The following is an 18,700-nucleotide window of genomic DNA, read 5'->3' as shown; positions in this document are numbered from 1 at the left end:
AATATACCGTAAAAAAACTGATTTAAGATTGGAGAGAGGAATATAATTTATTATTTTCTGAACTTCTATTGAAATTAAACAAAAAATACCTATATTGAAAAAGAGAGGACGGCAAATATTATTTAGTAGTATTTCAGTATTATTTTTCTTACCAATATTAAACTCTACAAGTCAAAGTCATATTTAATAAGAACTGCACGATTCCTTTTGAACCATTCTGTATTATTTTTAACGCACATGCATTGGTGCGAAGTAACGATCATACGCAACTTTCGACAGTAAGCGAGCATCGTTATCCACTTTGACCCGCGATAGGCGGTTTATATGCACAATCGTATAATACGCAACGAGCGGTTACAAGCATTACGTGCGCGCGTAGTAATCGAAGTTTATAAACCCGGCCCGTTATTAATCGCGCCTGATATTAATCCACGCACACAAACATATACGCACACGCACTGTGTATTAGTTCTTTCGCGTTACCTAATTAACGAATTAATTCTTTTAATTTACTTTTTATCGTGTACATAAAATAGAACTTGATCCGTTCATTCGTTATTGAGATCTCAAAATCTCGGGTACTTGCAACTCGTGCGTTCGCGTAAAAGAGTCACGGTGGTCTCGCGCTGCGTGTGTACTTGGCGCGAGACACTACCGTGTCTCTTGATATAAAAAATCTAGCAAAACATTTATGCGATAATAATAAATATCTGCAAATGACGTTTGACTAATCAATCACTTTATGTCGTAAATGCAGCTCCGTAAAAAATGCATTTCTCTCTCTCTCTCTCTCTTTCTTGTGTCTCTCATTTGCCACTTAGTTTGCTACTGAAGGACGCGCCCGTTCATTAATTGTCACGAAATTATTAAAAGGGCGCATAGGGTACTCGCAGGTCGCAGTCACAGCCCTGCCATAAGGGGGCACGTCGTGACGGAATTCATTCCCGTAGTGCATCTTGCGCATGGGGTTTCTCATCCCGTCCTTCCCTTCCTATTGCTTCGTCTAACTAGACGACACACGTAGAGTTTCCCTTCCTCGCGCAGACCCTCCTTCTGGAACGTACCCGGTTCTATTTGTCTCTGTCACCAGTAAATGGCCTTTGCCGAGCATCACGACGAGTCTTCGAGATATCCCTTCTCTCTCTCTGAGTCCGCAGATTCTCGTAGTATCCCCCGTTTTCTCCTTGTCTATCTCTTTATGTCTCTCACGCGTTCCTTCCTGTACATTTCTCTTTCTTCTTAGGCTTCGCGTCGGGACCGATAAAAATCGGCTTGGATGACGTCATCGAGAGGACTCTTGCTTCTATTTCTCATTGGTTTCATGGCACAATCTCGTTTATTCACGTTTCTCTGGCTCTTTGCTTATTTGCTAAACAAGTTTTTATCTAGTTAAGTCTTAAAGATGTTTTAATTTTTGTAATATCTGATATAAGATTATATGATAATCAGTGTGACCAACAATGGGAAATGGGACAACTTTTAGGAAAAGACTAAGCGATAAAGAAACTTAGAAAACAATAATAACTAAAACAGGAACAATAATAATAAGTGCAACTTAGAAAATGTAGACAGGTAACTAGCAAATTAAATCTTTTTATTCAATCAATCAATCAATATCTTTATTACATAGCCAAGAAGTGGACTTGGTTTACAATAATATTCTTATCACACTCATACATTCCATATCGCTTTAACACAACCTTAGTACTAATTCCTATCTTCTTTTCCTTACTCTATAGCTTCTTTTCCTTCCACAGTTTTTTCAACACCTCTTCTTTTGCTCTATCTAACTCGTCGCTACTTAATCTATCTATTATTTCCTTTTTGTTTTACATAATTATACAATTATAGATATTATATAATTTTGTTTGCGTGCGTGAAACTGAAAATATTTTATAGGTATAGGTATATTAAAAGCAATAATTTTGAATTTCTAATACTATTAAAACAGTCGTGTAATGCAGAAATATCAATTTTACGCACAAGAAACTTTGATAATGCAGTATATTGTTTCTTAAGCGGACGATAACAAATATGACACACTATGCACTTAAGGGTTAAGCAATTGACACTGGCAACTTGCCAAGACCGCCTCGCGTGTCTACTGTTTACCAGCATTGCCCCATCCACTATCGGATAGTGGATATCAGTGGAAAAATCCATTTTACTGATTTGATATTTTATCGAATTTTATTATGAACTTTAATCGGTTCGTGTAAGAGACCTATAAATGATTAGTAGCTAAAATTTCTTTTCTATTCACATTTGCTATTCGATTTTTTAAATGTATATAGTTGAGCGAGTAAAATTTATTTCATGCAGAAACACTACCTCGAACTACTTTGCGATTGGTATATTCTATTATACATAATTTTATATCGATTTTGTGTCCGCTATTAAATATTTACGTTCCATTACGCGTTCCATTCGTTCATTTTTTAGCGTGATAACCATTATTATAACTTTGTATGTAATATGACATTAATGTTAATTGCTAGTCATATGTCATTAACAAACTTTAGAATTATGAATATTTCATATGTATTATCGTGTAATGCCGTTTATGTCAAATTACTGACACAGTTGGAAATTTAATTTTCCGCCATTTAGGGCTTGAAACGTTTCGTTGTCTCAAGTAATTACGTGAGTTTTTTGTTTTCGGGAAACATACAGTTAATACACACGGCCAGGTAATTCTGTTAGAGAAGATTGATGACTGCTACGACGAAGAATAAATTCAGAGACTGTCTTTTAGTTAGTTCTGTCTCTTATTTGACGTGGCGTCATAACGCCGCTTAATCCCGCCGTGCAACTGAATTCATTAAACGACACTAATAAAAATCAGACGGTCGTTGATGTGCTACCGGGTGGCCTCTTACTTCTCATTAGCTTCGATGGACCCACGTTCGCTTTTTTGCGTCTTCTTTTTTATGTCCGACCTGATTTTCCCTGTAAGCGATCACCTGATACGTGATCATTTCCACGAGCCGAGCGATATATCACCTCGTTACTTTATGGATCGTACCTCGTTAGCTGACGGAACCAATGATCTTACCTTTGCAACGTGTGTGCCCGTACAAATAGTTGTGCAAAATTTATGTCCGCACGATGCTCATAATAGTCGTTAAGCTCAGACGATGTTAAACCAGAATCGAATTTCTTCACTTTCAAAATTATATTCATATTCGTTTATTTATGTCATCAATTCTTTATTTATTTAGCAATAGCTTTTTTAACTTACCATACCAAACACTCAACTGTTATATATCTATATACAAAATATGCCCGATAATATTTAGAAAGTATTTATATATATTTAAATTTTCAAAATAGATAAATTACGAAATATTTTATACAATTTAAAAATATGAAACTTTTTAGTAGTTAAACATTTTATATATATTCTTGTGAAGACACTGAGATGTTGCGTTTTCGACGCAAACAGCGGAAAATCGACCGAGATAATAGCGGGTTTGTAAATCTTCTGGGGCCGAGGCGGAGATAACGAGCCGGGATGTCTTCGTGGAGTACGCTTCTTTGCGGTTATATACTTCGCGTACATTTAGTTTCGGTTTAAGTTTGCCGGGGAGAGGAAAGTTCGCCTCTGTGTTCGCCGCTGGCAACTCGATATGCCGGACTCGCCGCGGGAGGAATCGGCCGTTTTTAAAAAGTCACCAACCGGACAATTGTTTAAACCCTTTAACGATTGTTCAACTCGTTAAGGATCCATTAGGGGCTTCGGACTCGGTAGACCGCGCAAATTTTCCGCCGCTCAGAGTCTCTCTCGTCCCTCGCTTCCTACGCTTTAGCGGTGGCAAATTAATTCAAGTTTTCCCATCCGAGTTGGTTATAGTAAGTTTTTGCTAACGGCCGTTCTCTCCCCGGAAAATTTCCCCGTAGACCATAATAGCTATGCCGCTATATTTAAGAGCTTTTAGTTTGTTAGGTTTGGTGAGCAATAAATCGCTGTTATCGAAAACAGTGTTTACTTAACTTTCTTTCTCTCTCTTTCTTAGAAATTTATTAGATAAGAATTTTAGAAAAATGTTAATATAGAAAGATAAATTTATTTATATTCTGAAACAAATTTTTCAGGGCTTATTAATAAAAAATTGCAGAAATTTTAATGAGATGAATATTTAAATATCAAAAAGATTAAACAAATAAGAATAATAACGATTAATATTGTAAGAGAATTAATATCTGATGATATTATATTGTCTCGCTCTTCTTTCTAAAAAAGGTATATAAGAAAAATAGAAGAAGATAAAATAATAAAAGAAACGTTCGGTCAATGAAATAAATAAGCAATAAAATATAGTTGTGATTATAGTAAATAAAACAAATAACAGTTTAATAGTAACGAATTAGTTCAGCTTAAACCAATCAAAGTGATCACGCTCAAAATGCATTTGTCACCGACGTATATACTATTTAAATGTAAAAGAGTCCTTATCGTTTTGCCTCTCGCATTGGAATTTTACGAGAAAGTTAAACGTCGTAGAAAGCTAAGTTCGTTTTTACGTCGTGTCTCTTTGAATTACAGAAGTTTCCGCGACATGTTTTCCACGTCGACCATTTGCTTAATGAGGAATCAGGAGGACCTCGAGCTAAGGGGACGGAAGGAAGATTTAAAAGATCGCGGAGAGCGTTGCATCGTTCCCTTGCGTTTCGGGCTTTCCTCCAGCCCATCGTCTTCCCCTTTCGACGCTCATACTCATTCTTTTTCATGCCCCTTCAATACTTACACTTTCCTCTGAAGCACGTTTGTCGAGCAATCACATTCGTTACGTGGCCTTTTCTTGAAAAGGCAATTTGTCTCTCAAGCTGCATAGACGATCTTATCTTCAATGTACATTCCATATGGTGGCCATCGTAAATAAATCTTTCTGCATGAGGATTGGATAGTTGATCAATGCAGCGAGAATTTTATGAGAGACAACTTTAAAGGATTATAATTTTTGAAATATTTCTTATACAAAATATATTTAAAATATTTATTAAATATTCTTATCAAATTTTGCATAATTTAGAGTTTTTACTTTGTTTCTTGTTATTAATAGATATAAAAATATTGTAATTTTGCAATTAAAAATTTTTAATGATATAATGCTTGCGCTATATTTACAATTTTTTTATCTTCTAGTTCTTTGTTTAATACATGCTACATGAATATTATAAAATGTTGATATACTGATCCTCAATACTGAATGAGTGATAAAATATCGGTGCCCCGGTAAATTTAAACATCCCAACAGCCTTGAGTTTGGCAACGCCTCAAGCTTTTGCACGCTAATTAGCCCGTAGTTTCACGCATGTTTGACTTTCTCGACTAACGTAACGTTGTCGGAAACGAGAGGTGTCTCCGTCGTGTATCGCTCTGGCGAAATCGCGGTGCAAATTACCGAGAGCAATTAAGATCGTTAATTACTGACGTCAAAGTGCGTGTCGCTCTTCTCTAGTACAATGGGAATTCATAAAGAAAGGCACGCGTTCTCTTCATCAGATGCGGGAGGCTATCGTGGTCTGTCATCTACGATAATTGATATGCGAGTCGACATTGGACGGACACACATTTAAACACACATACACACACTTAGGGATTTTTCACACCTATTATATGTATGTATATTCTTCAAAGAATGTTTAAAGCAATTCAATATTTAAAAATAATATATAATATATTTTATTATAATTGAAGGACACCCCTTATGCGACGACTCTGTTTTCTCAAGCAATTTTTTCTCAGCACATTCCTGCATCGTTTCCTTCCTGAGAAATCGCGTGCTCGCAGTCAATTCAATACTTATATCGGTGCACGTGTCACCTAGTCTACTTTCTTTATACGTGCAATCGTTACTTGTAATGCTTACTCACTGCAAATGGCTCATACAATCGCGCGAACTTTATCTTTTACTTTTCATGGAACAAATGCTTTTATGCGATATTGGACTCTCCGATTTGTCATTTAATGACGCGCACTGTTGGATCGAAGTTGCTATAGCCTACGAACGTAGTCTGCAACTACGCCGTGTTGAATAAACAAATCGATACTATTCATGGTTTCTTTCAAGCTTCTCCGAATACGCGAAGCAAGAGACTGTAATATTATTCGGTCAGTAGTTAAATTATTCATTCACATGAAGTTAATCGAAATTAAAATACCGTGAGGAGACAAGTAGACATTCTTTTCGTATTTTTTGAAATGTGTTTTTTCTTTTAAAAGAAGATAGTTTATCACATGTAACGACAGTATTTTGTTCGAGAATGATAATCTAGTTTACTGAATCTATTTACTAATTGAATAATATACAAATGATTCATTTATCAAAATTAGTTTAACTATCGAGTTTGGAAATACGTTTGCTATTGTCAGTGCTAAAATTACTGACATAAAATTTTATTATTATACGCTTTTCAAATTTTAAATGTATTAAATTCTTAATATTCTAAGTTTGATAACCTACAATTAAATAGAACTTATACAGTTGTTCTTCATATATTTTAAATAGCACTGATATCTGATTAGACTTTCAAAATTCCGATAGAAATTATTCGTAACTTAATCATCGTTCTGATGTATTGATTACCTAACGAATAAAAGACAATATTTTACACTTTTATAATATCTAGGGATTTAGGAAATAGAATTGTTCACTTATAGACATAAAAATAGATACCTGAAATATTCTTTTATTTTTGTAATTATATACAAATTTGCTTTATTTATTATAATTCTATTGTATAAAAATTGTAATCGATTGCGGATATTAAATTTAACTGTATAAAAAATACATTAAGAAAAATGGAGACAGTTGAAATTTTCCGTGACTGAGTTATTCTTAAAGATCGCGCAAAATGTCTGAGATTTTTGCACGCAGATGTTTCTAATCTTCCTAGGGGCAGAGCACTATAACCGAGATTGACATCAAATGAAATTGGGAGGGAGGGGGGTAATCCGGGAACAAGGGAAAGAGTGGGGAAAATGGGTCTTCAGGAAATAAGAAAACTTTTTTCCCGATCGGCTGTTACCCTCCGCGTTACGATAAGAGACGAAAGAGAGATGATCGCCGCGTTTCTTTTTTTCCTTCGCCCGTTCCACCACCCTTCGCTTTTTCCGACGCTCGCCGGCTGCACGAAGTCATTTTCTTAAGAGGGGGCCGACGAGATGCATCGGAGGGGGCACGTTTCAAAGGCACCTGGTTTCCTCCTGCTCGATAAATCGCACATTCCTCCCGTTTCGCCGCGATCTCGTTATTTTCGTCCTACAATTTTTTGTTTGTCGATCCTCTGTGAGAACGTGAACTGTCGAGCCGGTCGGCAAAAGGCATCTTTTATAATCACGTAGAGATGCTTACATTCCATTAACGAAACGTCATTTAAATGTATTTACCTTTGACGTTGGTACGCTAGTTTGTACGTTTGCCGAATCGAGAAGCTTAATTATTAGTTGTATGTAATGTGATTTATTATCTTTTGTGCAAACATTTAAGATATTTTTAATACAACTATAGGAAGTGCACTTTTCAACGCGCGCTGCACGTTATTATGCTTGATTGTTATCTTGCGCTCTCGGCAATAATTGTTCCGTGTCGTTGCACTAATTGCACCTTTCCCTTCGATCGAAAGTAGATTACGTTGCGTGCAAGAGGTGCTCTCACCTTGAGTCGGAGAAGATAATCGTTACAATTATGCATGGCGAATACTGTCTCTTGCGTATAATATGTCTCGCTCTTTGGACGTACGAATAGTATAGTTACATTATAGCAGACGAACATCTGTGCATATACGAAAAGATAAATTAAAAGTGAAAGAAATTTGTAATTTCTAGAGGCGATATCAATCAGAATAGTTGAATACCAGAAGAAATAAAACAAGATTATGATATGTAATAATTTTGATGTATTTATAAATTATAAATACATCATAATTTTATTTTTTATTCCATAAATTCAATAAAGTTTTATCAACAGAGAAGTAATTTGATGCTACACATGAAATATACTCCTTTTTAAATTATTTTTTTCTTTTACATAAATATATATTTTTAAGAGCTAAGGGAGGATATTTTTCTTAAATGCGAACAATTTTTGAAAAATATATAATTTGTTATATAATACATTTCCTTGCGGTTTAATGTCTCAAGTATATTAACTATCAATTTTGATTGCTTTTTGCAGGTCTGGGAGAAGCTCAAGGAAGAAGCCACCTCCGCCACAATCGCCGGACAGCGCGGAAGAGGAGGAGGAGGGGGCGGGGGAGGAGGCGGCGGAGGAGGTGGAAGAGGAGGGGGTGGTGGTGGTGGAGGCGCGACGGAGTCCGTAGTGTGGAAATAGGTAGAATAGGCAATGTTGTCAGTCTTCCCGACAACGACGACGGGGACTATGAGGGTGGCGCGGTCGGTGGTATCGCGGCCGCGCCGACGATGTTGGTGTCGCCCGCCGCTGCTGCTGATTCTGATCCTCACGCTGTCGCTATCGTTGCCGATAGCGGTGCGCACGTCGCCGGCTGACATAGTCCAGAAATTCCACGATCCGGAGGTGGAGCGTATGAACCATCTGGTAGTGGACAAGAACACCGGCCGGGTGTACGTAGGCGCGGTTAATCGTCTCTATCAGCTGTCGCCGGACTTGCTGCTCGTCGTAAAGGAGGTCACCGGACCGAAGGGCGACTCCACCGCGTGCTCGATGCTAGACTGCCCCCGTGAGGCGCAAAAGCGGCCGGTCGACAACGTGAACAAGGCCCTGGTGATCGATTACACCACCACGCGGCTCATCTCGTGCGGCAGCCTGTTCCAGGGCATGTGCACGGTGCGCAATCTGCACAACATATCGGACGTGGTGCAGGAAGTGAAGGAGGCGGTGGTGGCGAACAACGCCACCGCCTCGACGGTAGCGTTTATCGCGCCCGGCCCGCCAAATCCACCGGTCTCCCAGGTCATGTACGTCGGCGTGACCTTCACCGGCAATTCGCCCTACCGTTCGGAAGTGCCGGCGGTGAGCTCGCGTTCCCTCGACAAGGACAAGATGCTCAACATCGCGGAAGCAGCGGTCACGACCGGTACACGCATGTACGTTAACTCTCTGTCGCGAGAACGTTACCCCATCAACTACATCTACGGCTTTAGCAGCGGCGGGTTCAGTTATTTCCTCACCACGCAGATGAAAAACACAGAGACGCCGATCTATCTGTCGAAACTGGTCCGCGTATGCCAGGACGACGAGCATTATTACTCGTACACTGAGATACCGATTAACTGCACCAGCGACGAGCGTACCTACAACCTGGTGCAAGCCGCCTACGTTGGCAAGGCCGGCTCGGTGCTCGCCGGTGACCTGGGCATCACCGCTCAGGACGATGTGCTATTCGCCGTGTTCGCCGAGAGCGACGGGCCCAACAGTGACGTGCCGCGACAACGCTCGGGTCTGTGCGTGTATTCGCTCAAGGCGATCCGCCGCAAGTTCATGAGCAATATACAGAGATGCTTCAGCGGCGAGGGACAGCGGGGCCTGGAGTTCATCTCGCCGAGCCACAAATGCATATCAACGGTGAGTCATTTTGAACAGCTTAATTTAACCACTGCCGCTTCGCCGACGTGTACATAATCTCGGCGATGTCACTCGGCATCTCGCTCGTTATCTGGAGAAAAATATAAAATACCTTTGATCGTTGTAAAAAGCGCGGGATTCAACGAACGCAAAACATTCCGAGATTTGTGATAACTTTATGATAGCACATTCCGAGATTTTTGATAAGTGATTTTTATTTTAAAATTTTATCATGATTTTGGATACCTAATACATGCATATTATTCCATGGGGATTCTATTGCGAATAATGCGTGACTTTCTTAAAAAGAAGAGACTTTAAATTATTTGAATCTAATTTATCAATAAATTCACACACGCATAGAGCGCGATTGCGACTTATCACAAAAATCTAAGATTTAACAAAACGGAGCGAGTTGATTTATATTTTGCCAAGAGTAGTTCACAACTATATATAAACGCGCTGTTAGTCACTGTCTCGTTGAAATCTCTCGTTACTTCGTTCATTCCCTCCGATGCACACAGCGGATTGATAGCTCGTTTAAATGAATTGATATCTCGCAGTATGGCTACTACTGGCCGACAATAACCCGCGGAAGGTTACCTTGTGTGCACGGTATTCGATAGCTCGGCACTGCGAGGGTATCAGTGCCATCGGAATTATTATAACCACACGATGTGGCGCATGGTGGTGCATCGGTGGTTGTCGAGCGGCTGAATGGCCGTCAGGTGGAAAGACCACCTTCCGTTGCAAGAAGGACGCGCGATTCGTCCTCCTTGATTATTACGGCACGAATCAATCGGCCGCGTCTCGCAGGAAGCTCCTCGCCGTCCTCTTTCTCACTCGTTCGCATTTACGTAACAGGTGGCATCGAAAAGCTTAAAGAAGGCAAGACGCAGGAGCCTCTTACAAAGCGCCATATGCTCCTTTCACACGGGCTCGCGTCATTTGTGCATACGAGCGCGAGAACAATCTTTCTCCGCAGCGTCCGCCTGTGCGTAGGCTGCTTCTCATTTTTTTGCCGGGAAATTGCGAAATACTTATACTATTGCGTATGTCGAGTTTTAGAAACGGACAAATAACGTGTGTTAATTTTGCCAGAATCTGTCTAACGCTATTATATATTTATCCGATCTGTTAAATTGCACGTGTAATATTACATTTAAGCCATTATATTTGCATTAATGCGGAAACAGAAAATCAGGATATTGTTTTATTTACGTAATCGCGGAATTAGCATTATGTTGCAATTAAAATATATATTGTGATTCACGCAGTGATAAAGTGGATAAAGTCTGTACATTTAACCGCGATTATATGACGAAAATATAGGAACGCGATCGAGTTGAGCACTCATCAGGAACATCACGGACCGATTCGACTATATCAATTCACGGGTCGGGTTTATTATTTTCCGGGAGAGCGACCGAATTTTTATTCGTCTTTATGGTTGTCCGAGATCTCACCTGGCGCAATTAAAACCTCTAATGAGACTGGCGAATGCCGGGCGAAGCCTTTCTCCAGATCCGCATGCGTCGTTGACCAGCGCGGCGGATTCCATAATTTATTATTATTAACGTACCAAGAGTCCAAAAGCCGGTCGCTCTGCTGCGGAGCGATTTTATTGCGCGCAGCCAACGGCAGTCGCACATTCCACGACTTTTTCCGAGCGTCACAGAGGCAGAAACGCGACGAAAATGCGCCTCTTTCGCCGCGTTTGCCGCGTCATTTCTGCCCGCAACCACCGAGGCTATCTCCTCGCGATCGATCGCTATATACCGATCGTTCGTCAGCGGTTAACCGAAACTTATACAAAACGCCGATGAGCTCTCGGTTTTGCTGACCGCTTTTCCTGTTGTGTCGCGTATGCATCGGGATGTTCTCGCGTATGAATTCCCCGAATTTGAAGCTGAGCCTTTCTGTTTGAAAAATTTAATCGGATAACGTTGCATGAAAAACTTTTGGTTAAAATTTTACTCTTGAAAGTCCTTAAATTCTTTATAACACAGAGATTGGTCTCGCGACCAATTTTTGTCGAAAAAAAATTGGTAAAAAATCCGCATATAAAAGAACCTAAATCGCTCTGTGCATTCTTGTTCGGGAACTCTGGCGAATTGATTCCGCACGGATACACGCGACTTCGGACGAATTTCACGATTCATGCTCGTCTCAATAAGCGATCACGAGGAACATTCCTCCCTATGTAGCTATATAATGCGAAGTCATCCCTCGAAAGAGGGCGAAATGGATTCGATATTAAATTAGGTGGACACGCTTATTATTTGCCTTTGTTAAATTAGTTTCACTGTGATGATAGAGATATGATTAATTATATATATCTCTATCATCACGGTGAAATTAATTTAACAAAGTCAAATTTTACACATACACACGCACACACATAAAATACCTATATTCTAAAAATTCCTCGACGAGCAGACAGAATATCGATATTATGTTCTTTTATATCCGAAGTATTTGTCAAAGTTTTCGCAATTTGACTTCTCTTCCGTCTTTCCGCGGGAAAGCAGCATTTAGTGAATTGAACAATTTATCGTCATTTGTACGTCGCCGGCGCTCGATCTCAGTTTGTCAGGAAATCTCGCAACAATTTCTCGGCATGTATCGATTTATATAAATTTCACTTTCACGTTTTCAACGCATCTAAGCCAAAAGACACAGATAAAGTTTATATATAAAACAATCAATCTCCGGCATGTAAACAAAGAAAAGTAAGAATAATTTTAAGAGAAACTGATTGGGATGGATTATTCTAAGTAATGGAACAAAAGACACAGAGGTAAATGATCATAAAAAATTTCGCAAAATATTTGATTGAGCACATTTGTCTCAATTCCTTGATTTATTTCTACAAAATAATTTGGGACAGTTATCTACAAAAGAAACTACTCATTTTTCATATCAACGCAACCATTTATCTTCGATATCGGTTAAGCGATTTAAGGTTTCCGTCTCCTTTTCTTTCTCTCTCTCTCTCTCTCTCTCTCTCTCTCTCTCTCTCTCTCACGCAAAGAACGCCAAAGGTTTCCGCGCGGCGGTTATAACGAAGCTTGCCCGGGTTTCGTCGCGTGGGGTGCACAGGCACGGCTTTCTCAAAACTTCACGGGAACGGTACTTAGAGAACCGTTTTCAGTGCCCGCTTAAAGATGCGGAACACTCCGCAAAGTCTAGCGAAATGATATTCACGACGCGGCGCGAGATTTATTCAAATTTTCTGCATTTCGTCTCGCTTTCTCTCTCTCTCTCTCTCGTGAAACTTTTCTTCCGCCGTGAGAACGTATGCCGGAACACAAAGGATTTCTTTGCGTAGGAAGGCGAGAAAAAGGCGCGGAAACCTGCTGAGAGTTAGTCGCCGGACGGAGATAAGCGGGCGACCATAAAGAAGATAAAGATTGTTTGTTTGGTCTAGCCGACGACGAGCTACCGTGGGACAACGCGTTCGTCTTTTATTTTATTCCTATTTTCTTTTTTTTCCTCGTCATTCTACTCCGGTCGACTCTCGAGCCTGCTGCTCCTCCTCTTCCTGTTTCTCTCCCTTTATGTCTTATTCGAACGGACAACCGCAAGATTCCGGTAGAACGGAAACGGACAAATTCACCGGATGCGTGTGTTTATTTGACCGATTGGAAGATCGTGTTTAGTCTTGGTGAATCCCACAATTAAGCCACGTCAAAAAATAAATATAAAAAAATCATAATAACAAAACATCAATTCTTGACAAGCTATATTTTCTCGAATACATATATCTATACATATATCTTTGTTTTCCATAGTCCAGAAAAAAAATTGAAACTTTCTCTTTTTTAACGAAGACTTATCACTTTGAATTTTTTTGTATTAATGTAAAATGTAGATTTTTATTATAGATGTATTATTTATTCGCATTTAGATGCGTACAAATTATTACAATTATTTTTTATTTTGTGTGAAAGCGATGTTCAAGAATAGAAAAAAAACTTGGGAAAATTTGCACATTTGTAAATATTGTCATATTTTTAAATTTGATAAATTGTGTCTTCTGTAGTTAACAAAAATTGCCAATGACAATGGCAGCTGTAGTTATTCTGAGAAGAAAGAGAATAAACCGAAATGTGTAAATGAAAAAAGAGGAACAGAGCGGATAAAGAAAGGAAAAAGCAGAAAGGGGCAGTTGGTTTCTCCTCCGAATTTTGTCATATGTGCACGACATCCACGAACACATGTTCACGTCCGTGAATATACCATAGCTATGTGGATTCAATTTTTACGTCACAAAAGAATCGCGGCAAAGGGATTGACACGACGGGGGGGGGGGGGAGTAGGGCGAGGAAGGGAAAGCTTTCGAGAAAAACCCATTCGCTCAAATTGGATGGCCTTCTCTCGCCTCGATCATCGGAGTGAGCCTCGCAATTAAAAAGTTTTGCACGGTAAAAAAAAAACTCGCGACTCGTAGATAGTGTAAATGTGATGCAGTTTCGCGGGATTTTTTCCTCTCTGTTTGGAAAATGGGACGGCCGTGCGTGAAAAAATCACTCGCACTCAATTGTTATAGAGATTGAAGATAGAGATTGAATCGATTGGTATAAAACAAAGTGTATAAAGAATGAAAAGTGCATGAATAGACTGCAGAAAAACAAATAAGTTAGACATCGAAAAATGCATGCAAATCTTCATTTATTTGCACACGAGCATTTGCACACCTTTTATTTTGAGAAGACAATATAAATGAATTTTTGAAAAACATTGATTTTAATTCTTATTATTTACACGATAAGTATATGTTTCAACATTATTCTGTTATAATTCGTATCTTTTTAATAATTTACATTCGTAACTTTGAAATTCATGCTAAATTTTGTTAGTTATGAGGAAGCATAGAAAAGAAGTATAACTGTTTTGCAGTAAGCTTATAACTATTGTTCACACTAGAGGGAATATCTAAAGCGACAGACGTCAGATTGTTTCGCGGAATTAAATGAAATAAAATTCTCTCGGGATGAATTTTCATCAAGGATTGAAACCGGTAAAATTTCAGAGAGTTCGGATTTCCGTACTGCAGACGCAGGAAAATAATCTGTACATTTATTCGCGACAGTGAAAACAACGCGACTGACTAAAATATACATTTTTCACACACACATTAACGGATAAAATTTAACTTACTGACGTTACATCATGGTTTATAACCTTGCATTTTTAGACATGATAGATTTTAAAGATTAAGTAAAACAATTTTTGTTCCTGATTTTTATGTACAACTGAACAGTTTTTTTTAAATTTATTTGATATTACAAACTTGATGTACCTACAATATTACTTGTTTTATTAAGTTTTGTTTTATTAAGCGAATTTAATTAATTTTGCAACGCGATCTTTTATAGTATCGAGAATATTATAATTTCGTTTTTTACGCGATTATTTACCTTCAAGTAAATGTTAATTGATGAAATATATCTATAACACGATGCAACTGCAAATGCTCCCCTAAACCGGATGCTTTCAATAACATGAATACCTATATATATATAGATAGCACGGATATACGAGGTGACTTCTATTTTACTGATTTAGTCCGGGATATTAGCAATAATGAAGTACTTATGGTATTCCTGATCCATTCTATATATAGCATGTTTCGGAAATCTTATGTAATGATAGCAGGAAATAGTTTTCTACTAATATAGTAATTTTTATTTGCCGCCTTTCTTACACATAATTTTTCTGAATTTTCAAAATTAAACTTAACAAGTTTTTTTACTAAAATTTTTTCTGTTGATGTCAAAAGTTTACTGTTAAATGAGAAATAATCTTATTGTCCAAATATAGCTTTCGAAAATTTATTTTATCAAAACTAATTTTGTCAAATAGCATGCAGACCTCAATTCCAGTTTTGCAAAGCTGTTAAAACTGAAAATTTGATAGGAAGTACCGCTTCTATAATACTATCGTTATACAGGCTTCCTAAGACAACATGTACACACTTCGAGAAGCCAACATCATCGAAGTGGATCGATCGAATCTAATCGTTGCGATTGAAGCCCCTATCGAAGCCCGATTGAAATCTGATATTCTTGTTTTTTTTTTCGCTCATAATTTATATGGGAGACGAAATCGTCGATGTTCCTACGACAAGCGACATCGGGGAAAATTGAATCGAATGCAGGGAAGCTCAGAACATAGCATTTTCCGAGACGTGCTGATGAATTCGATAGCATTTTCGTTCGTTTTCCGCGATAATTTTTCTCTTCGCCGCTCTACTTTTTCTCCTTCTTTTCCGTTCGAGTGCAACCTCACTTTCGCGCCTAGGAACAGTTAGAGGTAACATTGCGGGATACCGTATACTGGACTTACTGGGGCGTGGAATAGTAATTGCTGGACGAGAGACGAAGCCGTGCGCAATCGCGCCCAGGTACAAACCGCTGTGATAACTTCTCCCGAGTGTCGGAGATAGTAAAAAGAAAGGTATCGAGTAATAATCGAGGCTTGAGACTCTCAAAGATTAATGTCGTACAATTTCAGATTACGGTTTCAAGACTCTCGCTCAATTCGCTCGAGGAAAATTTTTAGGATCGATGACTTTTGTTTTTACAAACATTCAAATGTTACAGTCAGGTATTTTCTCACATGTGTTTAGGTCTTTAGATAATGTTATTAGAAATATTTAATACTCTTACATTGCTATTGAAATATTGCATTTAGATTTTGATTTGACTTTTACTTCTGCAAGAGTAAAAGTGTTTTTATCTATTTTTGGACAAGAAACATATCTTTTTCTAATTTACATTTTTAAATGTTTACTCTCTTTATCAACGAATGACTTGTATTCCGAAATAGAGATCGCATTATTTGTCAGTTAGTTGAAACGTGGATTGACGTGAATTATGAGGGCATTTAGCAGATTGAATTTATAAAGTGGTCTGATCCGTAAAAGTTATTTCTAATTTAGTCGTCGACAGACGCGTACATCGTACGCGCATTCAATTTTGCAATAACGTTCGAAAGATCAAATCAAGCTTGTGTACATTGATGAATAATCATAGGGAATTGACACTTTTCTCTCTCATACATGTACATTTATGCGTTTCGAACAGCGTACATGAATCTTTTAAGGTTTATTCATTGAAGTGCCTTGAAAATTTAAATGCAAAATAGATTGTGACTAAAAGGAAAATGTAGTAGCAGATAATAGGTCTGATATTAGCGGTGAAAATAACATGCATTTTTCGTCTTTTAATAGGTCTGATATTAGCGATGAAAATAACATGCATTTTTCGTCTTCTATTAGGTCTGATATTAGCAATGAAAATAACATGCATTTTTTATTTTCTTGTTATGAAAAAATTGGATTTTTTACTTATCTTGTCACCTAGGTTAATGTGACACTGGATAGACTTTAAAAACGTATCCGTGTGTTTTAAGTTTTCTATAACTGTAAATTATTCATCGTTATATTATCAGATCCTTATTTTCTACTGTGACACATATTTTTATTCAATTTTCCTTTTTTTATCAAGACATTGTTTTTTTAATACTCCTAATCTCTTACAAGTTTTTAATCTAAAAATATATATATGGCAAAATGAAATAGAGAGAGAAAACATATCGTTGTCATCAATTTTATTATAGTTACGGGTGAATGAACATTATTCGATTAAAAGTTCAGGGCAAACTGGGTCGATCTCCCGGAAACACCTGACGGAAGCTTTTTGCGGAATCGCCGATTTGCGTGAGCACGTATTGACGTCGGCGCGTTATATCCGGCACGTATTAAAGTGCGCTGCAATAAGAAACATTTTCTCTCTCTCTGAGCCGCTTCTGCGCAAGAAACCTTAGAACGATCGGATCGGGGTACGGGAAACACGTCGCGCTTCGATAGAGTGCACATTATGCAAGTGCATCGTCGCGGCGAGATGCATTGCATTTGCGTCGTACACTTAAAACATGCGAGTATATACCCGCCTCCGTGGTCGGCTCGTTATTTTACGGTCGTTGCGTTGCGTGCATGCCGCTTGCATTCGTCCGCGTTAACTTATCGTTTCATCCGTACAGTCATTTGGGCCCAGCAAATCCACGGATTCGAGTTCCGTGAATAGCCGCAAGAAAGATAGAAGTGGAAGATAACTTACTTTAAGAAGAAGAATAGAACTATATATAGGTTTATATGCGTTTGATTTATATTGAGCAGGATAGCACAAGCAAATAGATTTATTTTTCATCCATTTAAAAAAAGCTTATTGTTTTGGAGACAAGAAGAAAAAGACGAAGAATTTTTGACGACGCGGTGCAACTCCGACATCTATTTTTTGCGCAGTTTACAATTCTGTGCTTAATAGCGTTATTTGCGAGATTCTCATCGTTAAGGCATCTTTCTTTGTGCGTATAATTTGGTGAAGCCGCGAATAAAGAGAACATGGATATCATGGATAAAAAGAAATGAAATTATTTTGTTAGATTCGCGAAAGACTGGAAAGCGCGAAACGATAATGACGGACGCATAACGACGTCGCAGCACGTACAAATAAAGGATATTTCTTGAAGAGAGAGTGCATGAGAGAGAAAGACAGAAAAAGAGTAACTAAAGGTGGAAAACGACGGACAGAGAGAGATAGAGCGAAAGAGTTGAAAGCGAGCCAAAGGCCGTTTTCATATAGATTGTGCGCGAGAAAAAGGTGTAAAGAAAAGACGAAAAAAAGTAATCTATGTGGAACATATATACGTAAGAAAGGTGCTAGAGCGAGAGAGAGTGAGAGAGTAAAAAATCCCGGACTCCGTCATGTTCGTTCCAAAAGTTTCGCGCCATCTGACCTGTAGCAAGAGTTCTGAAAAGCAGCGCAACATTTTTCAGAAAGAAAGGTTAATAAGACGCGTCTCCTGCGAGAAATGTTTTCACGAAATATGAGGAAAAGGAACAGAGCTTTGTAAAACACCCATTACATCTCATCGTCTATTTATTAACTTTTTTATCTCTATTGGCTTAGTACTCATGTCTCGACAAATTGACTTGGGAACTACAAAAATATCAAGTGATAATTGAATGCTATTTTAATGTCTTGTTTTTTTATTTTAACGATACCGTTTGGCAGAAGATCACGATTGGTCTTTATATAGTGTCTTTATGTTACAAATAGAAATTGATGTTTTATTTGATGTAC

General features: G+C 38.3%; 1 protein-coding gene across 1 annotated transcript in view; it reads left to right on the top strand.

Annotated features, from left to right (window-relative positions):
- LOC112461305 (plexin-B-like) overlaps window positions 1–18,700 on the top strand; it is a gene marked incomplete at its 3' end in the record, with an annotated part of 206,978 nt that overhangs the window by 27,073 nt on the left and 161,205 nt on the right. The window contains exon 2 of the mRNA XM_025026504.1: window positions 8,181–9,548. Coding sequence (XP_024882272.1) covers window positions 8,349–9,548 — 1,200 coding nt within the window. The remainder of the gene's footprint in view (window positions 1–8,180; window positions 9,549–18,700) is intronic.

This window comes from Temnothorax curvispinosus, unplaced genomic scaffold (assembly GCF_003070985.1).
Source record: "Temnothorax curvispinosus isolate PA1 unplaced genomic scaffold, ASM307098v1 QBEX01011250.1, whole genome shotgun sequence".
Taxonomy (NCBI): domain Eukaryota; kingdom Metazoa; phylum Arthropoda; class Insecta; order Hymenoptera; family Formicidae; genus Temnothorax; species Temnothorax curvispinosus.
This window is presented reverse-complemented; position numbering and strand designations above follow the sequence as displayed.